Raw genomic sequence first — 20,694 nt, forward strand, 5'->3', positions numbered from 1 at the left:
AGCACTCCCCTCATGTGCTCGAAGACAAGGCTACCTTCCTCCATTTTCTCACAGCTCAGGTCAGACCATTGGCAGAGCCATCCATGCAGGCTCTGGTGACTTAAAGAGGAGGGTACATTGGAAAGTAAGAGAGTCAAAGGTAGGAATGGGGGGGGGGCAGTGCTCATGTTGTTATCTTTAATGGCTCCAGAACAGTATCACTAACAGGGAAAGGGTCCTTCCCTTCAAATCCAAGACCCCTGCTGGTGACAAGGCCTAGCTAAAGATATCAGAGAAGATTCAGTAACTGCCACTGCTCACACACAGATGGGTGCTGGGTAATGTATCCAGGGTGTTCCATGGAACGGAGTCACCACCCTCTCTCTGCCTTTAGAAATCAGCAGAGCCTCTGTCCCAGGGCCACACACTGATCTCATAATCCTTGCTGGGGGTGTGTTGGGAATGTCTGTCCTTGGAGCTCTCCTGGAGTTGGCGTGGACAAAGCTTCTGGGGAAGCTCTGCAGGTTCCCCAGGCTTCCCGTGGCTGCTCATCCTCTTTCTACCACACACTGATGGGATGCTGAACTTGGAGCTGGTACTTATTGTCTAGGATGAGATCCAAAGGAAACAACCTTCTGCTAAGCATAGTCTGGCTGCCTTGATTTCCACAGACCTCAGGAGCATGGCTGGTTTCCTATCTGTCTGGGAGTCCCTAACATGGAGAAGTTTGAGCCTGTGTATCTTTCTCTCACTCTGGCCTAGCTGATATGTTCTTTCCTTCGACAAACACTGGATGCTGTGCTCATACCAGGCATCTAGGGGGAAAGAAAAACACCAAAATGATGATGCAATACAGCAAGTAGCATGATCCATTATAATACTAATCACTCCTTCTTGTGTGCCTACTGTGTGCAAGACATTTGTGTGTAGTGTCATTTGCTTTTGGCAATCGGGGTAAAAGTGATTGGCAAGAAAGACCATGCACACAAGAATCTATGCCATCAGGTGGAGATGAAAGTGATCTAGAGCTAAGGAAGACCTGGCACTTAGTGGGTACAGAGGTAGGCAAGGGTGGTGCTTAGTGGGTAGTTTATAAATATTTGCCAAATGGGAATCTGGATACAGAGAAACGTTGGAGGATTGTGAGGGGATGCTGAGGAAAGGGAACTTCTGTTAGCTCATGTTTTCTGAAGCATCACTTCCTCTTTGGCTCCCATCTCGTGCACCTTGAGCTCTGTGGTGCTAGACCTATTTGTTTTGTCAATTCAGCTAATATTGACTCAGGGCTAGTATGTGAAAGACCATGACACATCCTTGGGTCGGTGTGTAGCCATCAATGTGCCTGCCTGCCCAGTAAGTGTAATAACAGACCCATGGTATAATAGCAGGCTGTCTAAGTTGGTCTTCACAGAAAAAACAGGCCATGTAGTTGGGGCAATGGTGCTATCTGCCATAGGGGTCAGCCAGGGGAGGCTTTTCCATGTAGGGGACCTGTATGTAGGCCCCTAGAGAAAGAAGGGAGTGTCACACTACTCAGGGAAGCAAACTCGGACAGGGAAGTTTAGGACCTAGGAAGAAGAGCAATGGGGAAGAGTTCGCAGCCATGAAATTCCTGGGATCGCAGGCTAAGCTCTGGCCTCCATGAGAGGGCATGGTCATGGAGGCTTCCTCCGAGAGCCTCCATTTGGAACAGCTCCAGGAACACAGATTAGCTAGCAGTTCACTGACCTGCCCCATCCCTTCCCCCAGAACTCTTCAGGGGCAGGAACCCTCAATTTAAAACCCTTGGGGCAAAGCAACAAGAGCCAGTGTAGGGGACTTGTGAAATGGCTCAGCAGGCAAAGGTGCTTGCCACCAAGGCTGACAATTTGTATTTGATCTCTGGGACCTCAATGGTGGAAGGAGGGAACCGATTGTCTCCCACAGATTGTCTTCTGACCCCTGCATGTGCCGTGGCATGTCCCCTAACCAATCAATAAATGAACGTTAACAACATTTTTAAAAAGAAGAGAGGCACCATATGGATGTCACAGCCCTCACTCATCCTTCAGCAGGTGGCCTCTGTGTTCCCACTTGCTACTTGCTCTCTGCCCACGGACCCCAGACACCAAAACCAGGCACCAAAAACAATGATTAAGGCCCACCTTACTCTCAAACTGCTCACAGCCTAGGTGGGGGTGGGGGATGGATAGGGGGTGGGTGGGGGTGGGGGGAAAGGGGGATGAAAGGGGGAACAGAAAGAGGGGCAGAGAGGGAGACATGGTAAACATGTCCATCACAATGCAGGTTTTAGTCACCCATTTTGGCAGTGCTAAGATCACTGTGGGAAGCTGGGAGAGAGTGTCACAGGAGCGTCTGGGCCACTTTGCAACTTCTTGTGAGACGTAAGCTATTTCAAAATAAGTAGTCACCCCTAAAATGCACCTACCAAACAGTGGAACTAAATACAAACAACATGTGCCAAGATCCAGGCTGTGCACAGGGTGTGGGCGGGGCCTCGGTCTCCATCTCTGTTCTGTATTTCCTTCGATAGTTCATCCACCGGGGAAGATCAAAAAAAGGTCCTCTGTGAAGAAGATCATCATTTCCCTGAGGATTAATGACCCGGCAGTCACCAGAGTCGGTAATGTAACCCACCTTCATGTTCTGAGAAGGCCACTGAGCGCCCCTCCCAGAGACAAAAGTGAACACAAAACACAGCATCCAAGTGAGACACACTCCCCCTCAAGAATACTGAGCAGGGACTGGAGAGGTGGCTCAGTCAGTGCCGAGCCTGCTGCATGAGCATAAGTACCTGAGTTCTCCAGCACTCAGGTAAAAAGCCAGATGTATGTACATCTGTAGCCCAAGTGCTGGGTGGGGTCAGGCAGGCAGACATAGGCGATCCCTGATCACTGGCTAGCCAGCCTAGCCAAATTGATGACATCTAGGTTCAGCAAGAGACCCTGCCTCAAAAAAATCAGGTGACAAGTTATTGACAAGATACTTGACATCAACCCCTGACCTTCATACATACTAGGAAAAATAGAGAAAAGCAGATCACTCCTAAAAATCAACATGGCCACTGGTTTGGGACCAAGATACAGAAAAGGAAGGAAGTGCAGGCTTCTCATACCTGGAAGAAGGAGAACTTCCCTACAGAGCTTATACCTATAGGCACAAGGATACCCACAGGCCTTTGCCTCTTCCCAAGCAGCCCTTGGCCTGCCTCCTCCCCATTGTCTCCCACTGTCTGAGGGACAACAGCTGTAGAAGGTTCCTACAGTATTCAACCTTTCCCCAGCTTTCCCAATCAGTCATCTGTGTGAACACTGCACTCATGACATGCTCTAATGACACAGGTCTGTGGGTAGGTAGGTCAGGAGCAAATGCCCTGGAGCCCTGGTGCAGCTTGCGGTCCTCAGAGCACGCCGAAACAGCATAGCAAGACTGTCTTGGAACATGTTGCATTTGGAGGAGGCCAATTCCATCTGACCCCTAGCCAGGCAGTCTGGTTCCTAAATCATTAAATTATCCTGGCTCTTCCCAGGGGTGCCTGCCCTTCCCTGAAGTTCTCAGGCTCCACGGGAAACTCATCATTGAGCTCCTTCATAGATCTAGAGAAACAGTCCTATGCGGCCATGGGCCCCAGATTGAGGGAAACCTGGGGGATATGCTGGCCTTGTGGTTATCTGTCACACACACTCTGAAGGCAGGCTCAAAGGAGCATCTTTATAGTGGAGATCAGCTTTCCTTGCCTTCATCCTCAGCTTCTTCAGGAAGCTTTGGGTCTAGGTGGTCACCTGACCAGGTAGTCTGTATCAGAGTCGGCACTTCTCACCTTCCCTCCGAGTATCCCCACCCCATCCCAGCTGTAGATGTAGTGAGTAGGTACCAGGTAGGTACACAAAGCCCATGCTAACGGGTCCCCCCTCTGCTGCTGCCTCTCCAGCCTTCGCCCTGGCTCTGAAGAACCTCTACATGAACGAGGTGGAGATGACCGTGGACAATGTGCTGGGCGTGCTGGCTTCTGCTCACATCCTCCAGTTCAATCGACTGTTTCAAAAGTAAGAACAGCAGGAAGGACAGGCTAGCCTGGGCAAACTGGGAGTATCCTTTGCGGTTTATTTCCGGCAACATTCCTCTTTCTTGGAGTTCCTCTGTATCAAGCCTAACTTAGAGCCCAGAAGGGGACAACTTGAAACTCATACTGATGCATTAAGTGGTTTTTTTTGGCAGCCCTCATGATTTTTGTGTGCATTGGCTAAGTGATTCTTGACTCATAGGGATGCATTACAAGTGGGGAGATACTACCATGGGGAGAGAGAATTCGGACATGGAAAGTGACTTCCTTCAAACCTGGCTTGCTTGTGAAGTTACTCTGTGCCGATGCTTCTTAAAGTGTTTGTGTGCATAGAAATCCCTTTGTGAGATTTGTCTTTCTGGACTATCCTGTTCCTTCTCTAAGTCAGAGGGATGTATTTATACTCTTCCCATCTGGTCTTGAAGACAGGAGTGGAACTGAGTTTTGTGGCTGTCTGATTTTCTGTGCAACTTAGTACAAACACTTAGGACAAGGATAATCTGCCTGGCTCATTTGACCTCTTCAGGCCTCAGTGATTTTTTAGTTTGGGTTGTAGCTGACAAGGTCAGACTGTGTAGCCCAGGCTGGCCTTGAACTAGCAATCTTCCAGCCTCAATCTCCCGAGTGCAAGGATGTCCCACAGCTCTTGACAAGCCTCAGTTTGTCTGTATTCGTGAGTGAATATCCTACTCAAGCCAACAGAAGACAGCATCTGCTCTGATAGGGCAGGGATAGGCTTTCTCCCAAGGAATCTGGAAGGATTCCACTCGTTAATTTTAGAGGCCACATACTCAGATTCAACGCAACATGTTTCTGAGCCATTGAGGATTCTGGGGGTACCTGAGGATGCCTCAGGCCAGGTACTTCACCTGGAGCTTCTTACAGGTTTATTGAGGGATACAAATGTTCCCCAAGCCAAGCACTTCAGGTGCTCAGAGATCTGGAATGATATGTAAGGTACATAGTGAGAGGGATATGGCGGGGGGGGGGTGTCTGAGAAAGTCTTCCAGTATGTCTGTGTGGCCAGAGGTCTGTGTAGCTATGCATGATGGGAACATAGCAGCTAAGACAGAGTCAGTTTGTGTGGTTTCTTGCAGTCGTCTAAGGAAGCTGGCCTTGACTCTTCTTGATGGGTAGGGAAGACAAACATTGCCTGAGACTTCCCAAACTCCTTATGTCATAGCTGACACCCACTTCAGCTCTCCCTAGCCTGTTACTGTAATAACTGTGGAAGCACAGCTTGCTCTCTCAGATCATTTCTGAGCAGCTGCTTCCCAGGCCCACATATTGGGAGAGTGGCTTTCCTCTGGAAGGGACTGTAGCCACATTCTGTCTCCACCCATCACCATCCTGTCTCCAATATTGGAAGCCTTATACAACCACTAGAACCCTGTTTCTGGCTTATCTGTGGTTGGGCCAAGAATAGAAGATTCTTTGTTCTCTGGCCTCCTCCCCTGCCTTATTCTGGGTGCCAGAACAGGAAGAAAGCTGCCTATAACAAGCCAAGCCTATTGACCTGTTCATGAGCCCGGGTAGATGAGACCTGCCCCAGATTCTTCACATGACCCCAGAGAGCTTAGTGTTCTAGGACAGAGGCTCAGGCAGGTCTGTCACACATCTGAGCCTGTGTTTGAGAAGCTGGTGGTACACTTGGCAGGGGTGTGCCAGTCAAGCTTAAGCTGCTCAAGTCTGAATCATACATCCTGGAGGTCTTTGAGGGATGGGACCTGTGCATGCATGTGTCAGTCACCTAGTAATGTTGCATAGATTCTTTCATTGATGTTTGCATTGGTACCTGGGCTGGGATCACAGCTGAGATCATGGCCATCACGGGATGACTCACGGTGGCTGGGGCAGAAGAGGAAGGGAGAAGTGAATCAGGAGTTTAGGATGAGGCTGGTCATATATGGCCTCAGAGGTGACATCAGCAACTTCCTCAGTTGGTTTAGTCAGCATGGTGAGCGGTTAGCAGGAACCTCTATGTGGTGTGGGCATAGTACTTCAGGCACTGTGGGAAGCTGGTACTGAGGCAGAGCTGGGAGGCACAGAAGATCAGAGCTAAGTTTGGGGAGCAGTGGGACAGGCCCGAGAGACATGAAGATAGCAACCAATGGGCTTCATAATCTTATGAACCAGAGGTGTTAAAACAGAAGGAAGGGAATTCTAGTAGGCCTTGGCAGAAATGAAGATATTCTACAAAGACATTTGTCTCTCAGTCAGACTATCAGATTATTGAACAATGGGACACACAGAAGTGAAAAATTTCCCCAGGAACCTTACGCTAAGGGAAGGAAAAGGTGCCAGCTAGAGGAGGTACTTGTCTTCTTGAAAGAGAGTTCACAGGGTTCCAACAACTTGTCACATGATTGTATATGATGCCACTAAAGCCCAGACAGTGATGGGCCAGTCGTGGGTGGAACCACATCTTGACTGGGACTGCTTATACGTGCATGTTCTTGGTCTTCTAATTAAACTTTAACTTCACATCAGGACCCCAAAGACAGACTTGGGGAAGTGGCTCACTGGATCTTGTCTCTCTCCCCAATGTGATCACATTGGATAAAATCTTTTTTTCCTTCTTTTAACTTAGCTCTTTTTTAATTAATATATTTTTTAAAAAAAAAACTGTATGTGTATTGATGTTTTGCCTGCATGTATGTCTGTGTGAGAGTGTCAGATCCTGGCATTACAGACAGCTGTGAGCTGCCAGGTGGGTGCTGGGAATTGAATCCTGGTCCTCTGGAAGAGTAGTTAGTGTTCTTAACTGCTGAGCCATCTCTCCAGAGTCTAATTAGACTCTTTTAATTGACTTATTGAGGTTACGTGGCTGCACCTGGCTTGGGACACAGGTTGTGACCCTTAAGTTCAATAACAGGATTACTACAGGCCTGGAATCCACTCAGCTGGGCACATGGAATAAGATCAGTAAATAGGATTTTGTTGAGAAACTGGTCAGTGGAAACCAGACCTAGCTATGAGGAAGGACTGAGATATTCATCAGGAAGTTACTGCTGGAATCCATTTGTGGACAGAAAGGAACAACGTCTGAGGTCACCTAGCAGTGTGACAGGAGGAAGAAAATGCCTTGGGCAGGAGGGCATCTGGAGGCTATTTTGGCAAAGCCTGAGTTGTTAGTTTCTCTGGCTCCAGGCCACAGTGCCACTCCCTGCTGACCAGGCTGCTCCAGGAAGAGTCTGGGCACCCTCTGGCCTCACCTCCCTGCCTAAGCCCAGAGCTCTCATAACAGGTCGGCTGGCTTTTGTCAAATCCCTAAAATAAGGGTCCCTTTCCCGGTGAGAGGTCTCTGTTGCTATCCTAGAGTTGAACAAAAGTCTCTGCCCTGACCTCCACCCCAGCACTGTTTCCTCCTCCTCTGCCAGCCTGTGGGGGCATCAGCAGCTCTCTCTCCACAGGTGTGTCAACATGATGCTCAACAGGCTCACACCAAACACCATCAAGAACTTCTACTTGGCTGGCTGCAAGGTGAGAACGGCTGGGTGGGTGTGTGAGCCACACACTTAAAAAAAAAAAAAAAAAGAAGAAGAAGAAGAAAGAAAACAAAAGTCTCTCTCCCAACAGCTATCAATGGCCAATAGCTTCTTAGCTAGGGTGGGACTTGGTGCCCACCTCCCCTGCAGTCCCTGTCTTTTCATTCTTGCTTCTAAAATGTCTGCTGGAGCAGCCACTGAGCTCCACGGGTTACTCCTCCCCCTCTCCCCCAGACTTGCAGTAGGTCACTGAAGGCAGCCCAGGGACTTCAGCATACAGACCTCTGCTCAAGCAGCCTGAACAATAGCTGGACCAGTAACCACAGAAAGAGATGGCCCCTTGGAGCCTCAGGTTCTCCACTGCTGACATAGGGATAGCTGGGAGCCGACTTCATAGGGGTGGTTTAAAGCAGTGCACTTGAATGCTCTAATGGTTATGAAAAGCCTCCACCACCCCAGCCCTCCACCCTCACAACCACCCCTTCACTCCCCATTCCCACATCCCCCTGTAGTATATATGAAAACTGGGCACATCTGCACGCAATGTCACTGCACGCCAGCAGGGGGCGCTGAGAGCCAGGCGTGCTTTATCTTATCATGCTTTATCCTTCGATTTGGCCCCTCAGTACAAGGAAGAGCAGCTCACCATCGCCTGCGAGAAGTGGCTGGCAATGAACTTGGTCCCTCTAGTGGGGACACAGATCCACCTCCGACAGATCCCTGAGCCTCTGCTGTACAAGGTGCTGAAGTCACCCAGGTCAGAACTGGTGTGCTGCCTCCAGGGTGGGTGTAGCAGGAAGCAGGGGCTGTTGGGGAAAGGAGTCATCCCAGTAGTGGCCACACACACACCGCTGTGAACTTGCCATTTACTTCCCAATTCCCTGCTCTCCTGGACAACCAGGCCTTGGGTGGGAGCCAAAACTCAGGGTACTACATGTGGAGTGAGGAATAGGGAAACCCTTCCTGCTCCTTCTAGATAAGGGGGTCAACTGTCTCCTTACCTGCCTAGGTCAGAGAAGCAAAAGACTATTGCTTAAGACATTTAAAAAAGGCAGAAAAAGAAAAGAAAAATCTTTCACCCCAAACAAGAGTTCATCTCTAGTCCTGACTCCTTTGCCAAACATTTCTAAACTTGATTATCCAACTGCCTGCTTGGCCTCTCTGTCAAAGCTGAATACCCCAGCCTTCAGAGCTCCTTGCCTTTGCTACACACTCCTGTCCTAGCACAGTGACCTCAGAACACATTAGAACCCGGGGAGTCCTCTGGACACTACTTTGACCTCACCTTGACCACAACTCCAATTCTGTTTCCAAACTGACCACTCCACAGTGCCAGTGCCACCCCAAGGCCAAGTCTCCTTCCCTCGTCTCTCATGGCCCACAGCAATGAAGATGCCTCCAGTGTGAACTTTGCTTCTGGCTTTGACCCCTAGGAGCGTAATCTAGCTGCACCATCTCGTGGTCTGACACAGCCCCACAGGGACCTTCCTTGGACTCTCCACAGAGGTGTAGCCACACTGTGCATGCTTCCTCCTGCCTGAAATCCATGTCCTGTCCTGCCATGCTCTGTCCTCTCCTCTCTCCATCTCCTCACGGAGCCATGGCTCTTAGCTGATGCCTAACGTTTTACTAACACTAACATCGCAGTAGCTGGTCTTCAGTATATATTTTTCTTCATCTCAGATTATCTCCTTACATTACCCTCCTAGAAATGAGATTGCCAACATGGAAGGACTGTTTGTTCCTAATTCCTCTTTTTAAAAAATATTTTATTTAAAAGTCTCAAACTTCAGGGAAAATAAGACTAGTGCAAAAAAGCACTGGCTCTCAGTTTCCAGTGGGTTCCCTCTGACTATATTCATCCTAAACCCAAGCTGAAAATGCAGGGGATGCCTTGAATTTCTCTGACCCTGCAGCCACCATAGGGCGTCCATCATTCACTGTTGGCTGATGTCATAGTGACATGGCTGCCATGTCAGTGTGATTACCCAACGCTGTAAGAAAGGAATACACCACACTTACCGCTCTTCGAGGACAAGATCAAGACTTGGAGTTTGCTTTTGACTGAATGGGTTCTTACGTTATTATAGAATAGAAAACTCAGTCAGACCATTGTTGCTCCCAATCTGACCTGGACAGGCCCTCTGCTGAAGTTCCCTGTTCCCAGGTGACTCTAGGTTGTGTCAAATTGACAATAAAGTCAAATTGACAATAAAAACGATCTGGTACAACGGATAACTAAATGACAGGTAGTCCTAAACTAAGCCTTGAATTAGAGGTAGAAAAACAGTAATGTTACTGGGAACAGAATTGGGAGAGTGATATCTAGTATTATGCCAATGGCAAGCTTCCTGAGGTTCATAACTGCCTTTGTCACTATATATTTTTTTTTAAATGTCTTTCTTAGGAAACCATCAGTGATGGCATTTGGGATGAAGAAACACTTAAACATAATTTACTTCAGTTCCCAGGGTGTGTGTGTGTGTGTGTGTGTGTGTATGTATGTATGTATGTGTGTGTGTGTGGTGTGTGTGTGTGGTGTGTGTATGTCTGTGGGCGGGGTATGGGGATGTGTATACCTAGCCTTCATAAGAACCTAGCTCCTACTCCAATCACCACACACACATGTACACGCACAGTTGGTCTTGAGAGAGTTGCTGCATGCTGGACCTTAACCTATCCCACAATTTAACTTTACCAAGTGACGCCCAACGCCCTCACATTAACAGAAGCAAGGCAAAGTCCTGGTGGTGTGGGACCCCATTATCTAAGAAGACCCCGGAAGCCAGTTCCAGAGCAGCAGGGCTCTATGAGCCCCAGTCACTCAGGCTCTGGCTCCCTATGTTTTTCTCACTCTTGTACCCACCACCCTCCACTCCACCCTTCAACAGAGCAGGTCAGGAACTGAAGAACACATAAACATGGGGTCCTTAGACATTACATAACACCATCTGCTCCTCCCTTGGAAAGGCTGAGCTGTCCAGCACTGGCAACATTTCACTGAAAAAGAGGGAAAAAAACATCTGACCACAGGCAGAACACTGGTGACGGCCCAGGCCCGGCAACACTCAGCAGGTGGTTCCAGAACATGACGTGTCAGATGTCTAGACACGCCAGCCTGGCAGACGCAAGGTGGAAACTGGGTCCTATCCTTCTGGCTCTCTGCAGGAGGCACCTGTACAGTTAGGCCAGGGGTTACCGGCCTACATTCTCAGCCCACACACCCTGAGGTAGACACAGACTCAGGCAGTCCAGACTCCCCACAGCCTCTTAGGTTGGTCTCGATCTTCAGTAGCCACTGACTTCAAGATAGCTCCCCTCTGCTATCCCATGCTGGGATGGTGGAGTCACATGGATCCCAGGAGCTCACGGGTCATTCAGCCTAGTTCAGTCAGTGAGCACCGGGCCAGGAAGAGATCCTCTCAGAAAATGAGGTAGAGAGTGATCGAGAAAGATAATGAATGTCAACTTCTGGCCTCTACACACATGTGTACACGAACACATTGATATGTACACGCTCACACACAAACACGCGCGCGCACACACACACACACAGAGAGAGAGAGAGAGAGAGAGAGAGAGAGAGAGAGAATGTAACTAGGCTAGAGGAGCTTCTGTCAGGGCATTTGTTGAGAAAGGTTGGTAGCACTTTTCTACATCAAGAGGGCATACCTCCTCCAGTAACCAAGCTCCAGTAACCAAGCACTGTTGCCAGGGGTTGAACTGCATGGTTATCCTTTCATTGCCCAAAATCTGACATTATCATACATCAGAGAGCTGACAAGGACCTGGGCAGGATCTCTGCTGGCTCCTGGACCCACATCTTGCCTCCAACATGGCACCTCTTCCCCTATTCATTGAGTAAGCAGGGCCTCCCAGAAAGAGGTCAACCAGGTCCGAGAGGTGGTGTGAGCCCAGAGCAGGAAGCATGGACGTGGCCAACCTTGGGGCCAGAGATGGAACAGTCCTGGGCTCCACTCAGTTGACCTGCCAGCCACTCACTGTCGCTTGTCACCCCCAGCCTGTGAGAAAGGCACAAGGATCTTTTCTCAGCAGAGCCCTCTGCCTCCGGGCTGTCCAGCATTCTCTCTCTGAAAGTCAGTGGAGCTTCACCTCACCTTCTTTGAGTTTCACTTTCATTTTATAAACAATCTAGAGTAAAACCATATGCAAATATACACAGTTTTCCCTGACCTCCTGGGCCTCTGGGCTTAATTTGTTTGCCTAGAATGTGGTTCTCAGTTCATTTTCCTTGTAGAGGTCACCACTAGGTGACCCTATTCTCACAACTCCAATTTACGGAAACCTCTTTCCAAGTTCTGCATTCCTGGAAGCCAAGCCCCACGACTTTCTTATCTACACAAAAGTGTAGCTTACAACAGGGACCCCAGTCCTCTGTCTCCAAGATCCCCTGCTTCCTGTCTGTGACTCAGGGAAGCTCAGCATCTCAGAAATTCCCTAAACAAAGGCACCTGTGGGATTGCTTAGCAGGTAGGGAGCGTTTGGAGTCTGATTGAGTGGCCTTTCATCCCAGAATACAAGCAAGAAGCTGGGTGTGGGGGTACAGATCTGTAACTCCAGCATTTCTACTATGAGATGGGCCATGGAGGCCAAAATGCTCAAGGGCTGGCTAGCCTGGGGTACAAGGTGCAACAGAAGCAAGAGAGATGTTACCTCAACAAAGTGCAAAGTGAAAGCTGTATCCCAAAAACTGTTTTCTGACCTCCACGTACAGGTCAGAACATATATGCACTTGTACTTATATATACTGTGGAATGCACACACACATATATATACATATTCACACACATATACATATATACATACACATACACACATATATATACACATATACATATACACACGTTCACACACACATACGCATACACACATATGCACACATACACAAACTCACACACTTATGCACACACTCACACATACATACATACATATATATATACACGTACACAGACACACATACACACACATACACATATATACATACACACGCACACAGACACACATACACACACACACAAACCCCAATTACATATATAACATTCTTTAGAGTAAAGAAAAAAGAAGACACCCCTGTTATCCTTGTTATACCTGTTCCACGCTCTGACAGTGATACTGAGCTGTTCCATATGGAATTTCTGAAGCTGGTCCTTCTCTGGCAAACAAAAGCAATGCCTACCAGTTATTGAGCACTTGTCAAGCACAGTACTCTGAGTGTGTTATCCAGAGGGCTCATCCCCACAGCAACTCAGTGTGCCTACACTTCTCACCTGTGAGGTCACAGGAAATGATCAGTCGGAGTGGTGCGTCCCCTCTCCCGTACAGTAGGCGAGCTGGATCTGAACCCAGGTTAGAAGGTTAGAATGCCCTCTGAGCCAAGGCCAACACCAGACTCTCCTATACCTGTGAGACCTGTTTCCTTACTCATGGTCAAGATCAATAAGGATGTTAATCTTAGTGATTTGCACTAAAAACATTAAAAGTATGTATTATATTTATTTTTTTGTGTGAGTGTGAGCATGAGTGTGTGTTGAGTGTGAGTGTGTGATAGGACAGCCTGTGGGAGTCAGTTCTCTCCTTCTACTGTGGGTCCCCGGGATTGAACTCAGCTCATCCAGTTTGCTGGCAAGCACCTTTACCTGCCAAGCCGTATCTCTAGTTGATTTTACCATAAAAGTTTTTATACAGAACTCAATACATTTAGTCCTCTAAATGAACAAATGGTAACACTTTGCTATAAATTAAGAAATAAATTGCCAGGTGGTAGTGGCGCACACCTTTAATCCCAGTACTTGGTGAGAAAGAGGCAGGGGAATCTCAGAGTTTGAGGCCAGCCTGGTCTACCGAGTGAATTCCAGGACAGACAGGGTCACATAGAGAAACCCTGTCATGAAAAGGAGAGAGAGACAGAGACAGAGAGATAAAGACAGAGAGACAGAGACAGAGAAGGAGAGACAGGTAGAGACAGAGTGAATAGTAGAAAATATTAGGACAGGAGTGAGTGACACTCACACCTTTAATCCCAGCATTCAGGAAGCAGAGGCAGGTGGGTCTCTGTGTGTTTGAATCTGGCCTTGTCTACATAGTAAACTCCAGGCTAGCCAGAACTACCTAGTGAGAAGGCTCTTAAAAAGAAACCAAAACAAAATAATAAATAAACAAAAAACAAAACAAAATGAACAACCGGAACTAAAGCATTACCAGCAAAGCCATTCACCTCTCTCTCCCCCATTCACCTCTCTCTCCCCCATTCACCTCTCTCTCCCCCATTCACCTCTCTCCCCCATTCACCTCTCTCTCCCCCATTCACCTCTCTCTCCCCCATTCACCTCTCTCCCCCATTCACCTCTCTCCCCCATTCACCTCTCTCTTCCCCCATTCACCTCTCTCTTCCCCCATTCACCTCTCTCCCCCATTCACCTCTCTCCCCCATTCACCTCTCTCCCCCATTCACCTCTCTCCCCCATTCACCTCTCTCTCCCCCAGTGCTATTCCAGTCCTAAAAACAAGGGTCTGGCTGGTAGGAGCTCGTAGACACCCTCATCACGTGATGAGCGCTCTCTGCATACATGCACATCTACAAATAATGCATTATTTTGTCTTGCAAATCAGCAACCTTCTGTCAGTAGGAAGGCCCGCCCCACAGCCTACTCACTGAGGCTGGCCCGCATGTTCCGTCCCAGGCCATACTGATGTATTTAATCAGATTTTCTAGTTCTAAGCACTGGGCAGGGTTCCACAACCATCTCTTTTCATCCCTCTCCCAAAAGGCCTTTTATTTTATTTAGTTTTTTTGCTATGACAAACAGCACAGCAATGGATAGCCTTGTTCATGCCTGCTCATGTGGGCCTGGCTTTCTCCATGGTGAGCGTTCAGAAAGGAGGCTTATTGTTCATTCACAGCAGTTTCCTTGAAAATAAAATAAGAGGACAGTGTCTTATGGAAGACAATGATTTTCTCCTAAAGAACAAGCGTCAGTTAAGTTAGGTTGAGGTGGCCACCGGGAAACACACACAGCACAGAGCGAGAGACTGAGTTCTGCACTGAAGTCTCCAAAGCTCTTGGATTAATTAAAAGTGTGTGTGAATGCTCTCCTTGTGGTCACTTCCTACAGTGGGGCTAAACCAGCCACGCCTAACCTTTTACATTGAGACAGTATTGTCATCTATAATGTTCAAGTTTAAGGACTGCAAAAAAGTCATCAAAAAAATATCACAATGCTTTCAATAACTTTATGATTACATACTGGACCGCATCCATCACTTTCCTGGGGATCCATGTGGCACACAGCTGCACGTTGGCCACGCCTGGAGACGCTTCCAGAGACTGATCTTTCCTCAACCTTAACTTCAGCAAACACCTTTATAAAAGCCAGAACCTGTGTGATGGAGCCATCCCTCTTGTTACTTCTGACTCTTCCTAGGGAAAATCTCAAGAAACTTTCTAGACTTGAGGTCCACAAGGGTAGCATCTGCTCTAGAAGCCATACAACTTCCCTGACCCAGTTGACCTACAGTCTCTATGGCAGCAGTTCTCAACCTGTGGGTCATGACTTCTTTCACAGGGGTTGCATATCAGATATTTATATTACAAGTCACAACAGCAGCAAAATTACAGTTATGAAGTGGTAAAAAAAAATATTCATGGTTGGGGGTCAACTCAACATGAGGAACTGTGTTAAAGGGTCACAGCATTAGGAAGGTTGAAAACCATTGGTCTATGGGGATGTGGCATCAACCTCTTTGTGGCCCAGACAGTGATCAGCTTGGTTCTGACTGGCCAGACTCAAGACGAGGCACCTATAGGTAGCCTGGAAACAAATAAAAGGAATGAAGACTGAGTGGAGAAATAGGGTGAAAGGTGGGAGGGTTGTACTTGCATTGATCTCTAGAAGACATGATTTATTTCGGTTTATCTACAGTGACCCCTGAGGTGGGGAATAAAAAGGCTATGACATACTTTATAACCAGGTGCTGTGCCTAGGGTCAGGCACCAGAAGTATCAGTATGTTTAAGAAGTATTGAAACAGTCCCTTTGAGAGTCAAGCCAGCAGGAGCTATTGGAGAAGAAAGAGTGTTGAGGTGGCTTTGGTCACAGTGAACTTCTTTTTTTTTTTTTTTTTTTTTTTTTTTTTTTTTTTTTTTGAGACAGGTTCTCATTGTGTCACTCTGGCTGTCCTAGAACTCACTATGTAGACAGGCTAACCTCAAAGTCACAGAGATCCATCCATCTGCCTCTGTCTCCCTGGTGTTGGTATTAAAGGCGTGTGTCGCCATTCCAGGTGGCATAGTGGGTTCTTGAGATGCCCCTCACTGTTGTGGCCACAGCTTGGGCTCTGGAGCCAGGAGCCCATCCCTGCCACTTTGAATAAGGCCTGCCATTGCCGAGCACATTGTCACGTGCTGGGTACTGTCCTAAATTGTGTGTGGTCAACACAGTAATGGTTCCAAAGATGCCCAAATAATCTCTAGAACCTGTGACTATGTCAGAGTACATGACAAAGGGGAGTTGGGGTTGTACTGGAATGAAGGCCGCTAATTAGATGACTTCAACTTGTGAGGCTTCCCAGGGTATACCCAGTCTCACTGGAAGGGACTTTTTCATATGCAGAAGAATCAGAGACAGAAGGGATCAGAAGAGGCTGCATTGCTGGCTCAGCCAAAGAAAGGGCCAAAAGCCAAGGAACAACAGTGCTTTCTAGGTGCCATGAAAGGCAAGGAAAAGAGCCTCCAGGAGAGAGTAACTGATCCTGTTCACTCCGCGATCAGAGCCCAGGGAACTCCGTTTTGTACTTGTGGTCCCCAGAGCCATGATGAATTTGTGTGAGCTTAAGATGCTTTCGAACAGTTGCAACATCAGTTAGAAACTTCCAAGATGAATCCTGTCCACTGGTCTTCACTACTGCCATTCTGAGAAGTGGCTATGCTTGCCCTTTCATGACTGAGTGATCTCAGTCATACCCCAGAAGTCCCAAACCCATGCCTGGGACTGAGCTCAGAACTGTGTGACTTGAGATGAGTTATTTATTTCAGGCTTTAACTGGGCCGAGGTCCAGCAAGGCCAATGGTAAGAGACAGCTGGGCTGTAAACTTTATCAGGCATGAAGGGACAACGTCTAACTGAAACACCTAACTTATTAAGATAAGTGTATCCATGTGCAGTGTATTAAAATAAAAATTAATGCAAAGCACCACAAATGGACACTAATTGAAATGTTAAATAGGCACAAGGCAAGACCAACTTCAACAGCTATCAAGGCAAGGGACATCTATCTCCAGTTCATAGGCTCCTGCCACTAATTACAGTTAAAAACTAAAGTGACTTGGGAGCACAGAGCATCTTGAGAGCTCACTAAATGAGAACATCACTTCTGTAATGGCATGGCAGGTGGCTGAGAAGCCCCAGCGTCCGGTTCCCAGGTCTCCCTCAGAACTGACTTGATCCACCCTGAACAAGTTAGTCAGTGTCTCACTGTCTGAGGTCACTTACAGACTCAGGCTGGCTCTGTCTCATCCCCAGACTCACTTCTGCCTTTTCTTCTTCTTCCAAATGGTTTTTCCCTTTTAGTCCTGACACATCTCCCTCTGTCATTCTGGCCAGGTTGTTCACTTTCAGCGAGTTCCATCTCCTGAAAACCTTACTCATGTGGGTTTACCTGCAGATGAACTGCAAGGTCCAGATGATCCCAATCCACGAAACCATGCTGGCGTTTTTTAACAGGTAATGTACTTCAATGTTGATCGATAAAGTGTGTGTTTAAACTACTTTAATTAATGAATTGTTTACTTATTTACTGTATGGGTGTGCATGCACCTGGAAGTCAGAGAAGTCAGTTCTCTCCTTCCACCATGTGACTCCCTGAGATCAAACTTGGGATTGTCAGGTTTGGTGGCAAGGGCCTTTACTCGCTGAAGCATCCTTGTAGCTATCTATTTTGCTTAAAATAGGAAAATAAATAAGATAGAGGTCAGCAATATAATTTTCATTAGTGTCATCTGGAGAACGTACCTAGGGTGACTGTGACTATAGAGTATTATAACCACTGAGAAAAGTCAATAGCACACAGTTGTTTCTCTCTGAGGGAACTGCATGCTTCCGGGAAATGGTGTGCCCAGTAACAGCCACGATACGGAAGGTAATAACCCTTTGTTCAGGAAAATAACTGTGCTACACTGACCTTAAAATATCAGGTCAGATGTTTCATTTATGGGTTTTTTTTTTTTTTTTTTGAGATAACATATAAAATTCTAGGTTTTGGGAAAAAAATGGAAAGTTTTTGAGTGTGCAAGGTTCCTAGCACGAGCCGGGCAGTGGTGGCGCATGCCTTTAATCCCAGCACTTGGGAGGCAGAGGCAGGCAGATTTCTGAATTCAAGGCCAGCTCTACAAAGTGAGTTCCAGGCCAGCCAGGGTTACACAGAGAAACCCTGTCTCGAAAAACCAAAAAATTAAAAAAAAAAAAAAAAAAAAAAAAAAAAAAAAAGGGTTCCTAGCACGAGTCCTGTTTCTTATACTCTGTAAACTTAAATGATCTGAAATTAATATATCTCAACATTCAAAGAAAAATATTAGACTGATAATACTGAGTACCCTTTAAGTATGTCTTACTGAGCTCTCTTGAGGATGCTTTCTATTCACTACCCCGATTATCTGCACAATATTGTTAATCTCTCTCTCTCTCTCTCCCTCTCTCTCTCTCTCTCTCTCTCTCTCTCTCTCTCTGTGTGTGTGTCTCTGTGTGTGTGTCTGTGTGTGTGTGTATGTATATGTATGTGGGATGTATAGTGCATGTGTATGTTGGGTGTATAGTGTGCATGACGTACCTGTGTATGTGCATGGTGTGGTGTGTATGGAGGGTCTGTGTGTGTCCACAGATTTATGTGTGAGTGCAGGGATATGTGTGCCACAGCACACATGAGCAAGCCAGTCTTGGTGTTGCTCTGTACTTTCCACCTTGTTTTAGACAGAATGAGTCTCTTGCCTGCTGCTAGATGCAGTGTGTTAGCTGGCCTTCAAGTTCCTGGAGATTCTCCTTTCTCTGCCTCGTATCTCACCTCAGGAGCACTGGGTCACAGACACACATGCTGCTGCTGTGCCTGGCTTCTCGTGTGTTCTGAGGATCCAAACTCAGGCCCTCGTGCTTGCATGGAGAGCACTTTACCCACTGAATGTCAATTCTGGCTTAGTTGTATTGGTTTTAATGTGTGGTTGACTGGCTCCGTTACCACTGGGCCTGTGTAGACACGGAACATCAAGGTGGGTCAAAGATGCTCGCTTCATGGTGACCGGGGAACAGAAAGAGAGAAAGCATTAGGGTCCTAATACCCCTTCCTCTAACACACATTAGAGGCCTCATTTCTTCCCACTGAGACCAAAACTGAAGCTTTCTCCATCCCTAATGACCAAGTGTAACACCTGCACTTAGGTTAGAGCAAACCATAACATTTTATATTAAATGTAAAAATCACCTCCATATCATCCAAGAGGGTGGGCGAGTGTGGTGACCCTGTAGACTGACTATCCCAAGTAGCTGTAAAGGCTCTGCCCTAGCAAGGAAGCCCTGTGCTACCTTGTTTTCAACTCTGGTCCATGTTTCTATAGGAACAGGAACTGGGGTCTCTTAGCATGAGGAGGCATGTTCTCTGCACTCGAGAACTTAGCAGATAAGTGTGTCTTCACATATTAACGAGCAAATTGATCTGTTTGAGCCAAGTTTTATCCGTATTGTTTTGAGACATTTCACCCACTCCTGGAACATCTGTGCTTGGTGTTAACTACAAAGCCTGTTTTTTTCTTGTCTTGTTATTTGGGGAAAGCTTTATTTGGCGGCAGGATTATGTGCACTGTGCTTCGTTTCTATATAATTTGCTTTGAACCCAAGTGTTTTAGCTCCACTCCCTCCCTCTTTTAATATCTCAGAGACACTTTCCAATGAGTCATGCCCACCAGGAAAACTTGCTGCTTAGCTGCAGGTCAGCTCCTGCCTTAGCACAGGGAGATAGGCAGGGAGCTGTCATGTGACTCATCATAGCTATGGTTGGCGTGTGAGGAAAGTGTGCCAACAGGGAGTTGATGTGTGGAGCCCCCCACCATAGCTGGGCTTTGTGGAGCTGGCTGGCCCATGGGCCTTCTTTCATCTCATTGGTCCAGCCTAAGCAGTGACAATAGCATCCTCTTCTAGGGCAGTGCACATACTGATGAAATCACTTAAATGTCAGTAATCTTAAGCCATCTTGATGAGAAGAGATGGAGTAGACACTGAGGACCACACATGGGGATCTCCAAGGTGAGCTCATCAGAATGTGGCAACAGCGAGACAGGCTGTGTAAATACTAGACAGCAAGGGTTTGCAGCCTTCCACGGAGGAGGCAGAGCTGCAGCTGTGGGGGTCTGGCAGGCAGGGCATCCTAAAGGAGCCTAAGATTAATATCCATGCACAGTGGTCATATAGCTCCCTCTTCATCATTCCGGCCTCATCCTAAGAAAGGCCAGCAGCAAACGTAGGTACTTACGTCCGAGCTCCATTTTCTTTCTCTCATGGACTTTTGCAAAATGTTTCATTCACGCACCAAATTCTTCCCAAGTGTACCACGTGCCTAGTACACCAGTGGGAGGTTTCCCTGATTCAGCCAGGTGTTTTTGAAACATCATCAATTGTGTTTTTATTACTAATTACATTGTTGCAAGAAGGGAGCCTGTGCTCCCACATCAGCACACATGTGAACACACACACCACACTGCAATACATGCATGTATAAGCACACACACTTAACACATACACATGCACGTAAGCGCGCAGGACAGAAAGGCACACACACCTTGGCACCTTGCAGCGGTTTCTTCCTAGTGACTATTTTAGAGAAGTAAACAGGCTGTCCAGAATTAATCTTGATGCCTCCTTATAGGAAAGAATATGTAACCAGAGCTGGGGCTTCCCTCCACTGGGGAAAGGTTCCCATTCTGTCCCACTTACTGAAGAGTTTGGGAAAGCAGCTACAAGCTGAGAATTACTTCTCTGCTGCTGTGATTTTTAAAAAACAAAACAAAACAAACAACACTGATCAAGAGACCTTGGAGAAGGAAAGGCCGATTTTGGCTTACAGATGATAGCCCATCATAGAAGGAGGCCACTCAGAGTCTATGGAG

General features: G+C 47.3%; 1 protein-coding gene across 3 annotated transcripts in view; it reads left to right on the forward strand.

Moving 5' to 3' along the window:
* Window positions 1-20,694, forward strand: part of Btbd16 (BTB domain containing 16) — a 49,217-nt gene that overhangs the window by 12,649 nt on the left and 15,874 nt on the right. For all 3 annotated transcript variants that reach the window (XM_076911680.1, XM_034521905.2, XM_076911674.1), the window contains exons 7-11: window positions 2,513-2,602; window positions 3,911-4,025; window positions 7,456-7,525; window positions 8,157-8,287; window positions 17,150-17,269. In XM_076911680.1, the coding sequence (XP_076767795.1) occupies window positions 2,513-2,602; window positions 3,911-4,025; window positions 7,456-7,525; window positions 8,157-8,287; window positions 17,150-17,269 (526 nt within the window). The remainder of the gene's footprint in view (window positions 1-2,512; window positions 2,603-3,910; window positions 4,026-7,455; window positions 7,526-8,156; window positions 8,288-17,149; window positions 17,270-20,694) is intronic.

Source organism: Arvicanthis niloticus, chromosome 1 (genome assembly GCF_011762505.2).
Source record: "Arvicanthis niloticus isolate mArvNil1 chromosome 1, mArvNil1.pat.X, whole genome shotgun sequence".
Lineage (NCBI taxonomy): Eukaryota > Metazoa > Chordata > Mammalia > Rodentia > Muridae > Arvicanthis > Arvicanthis niloticus.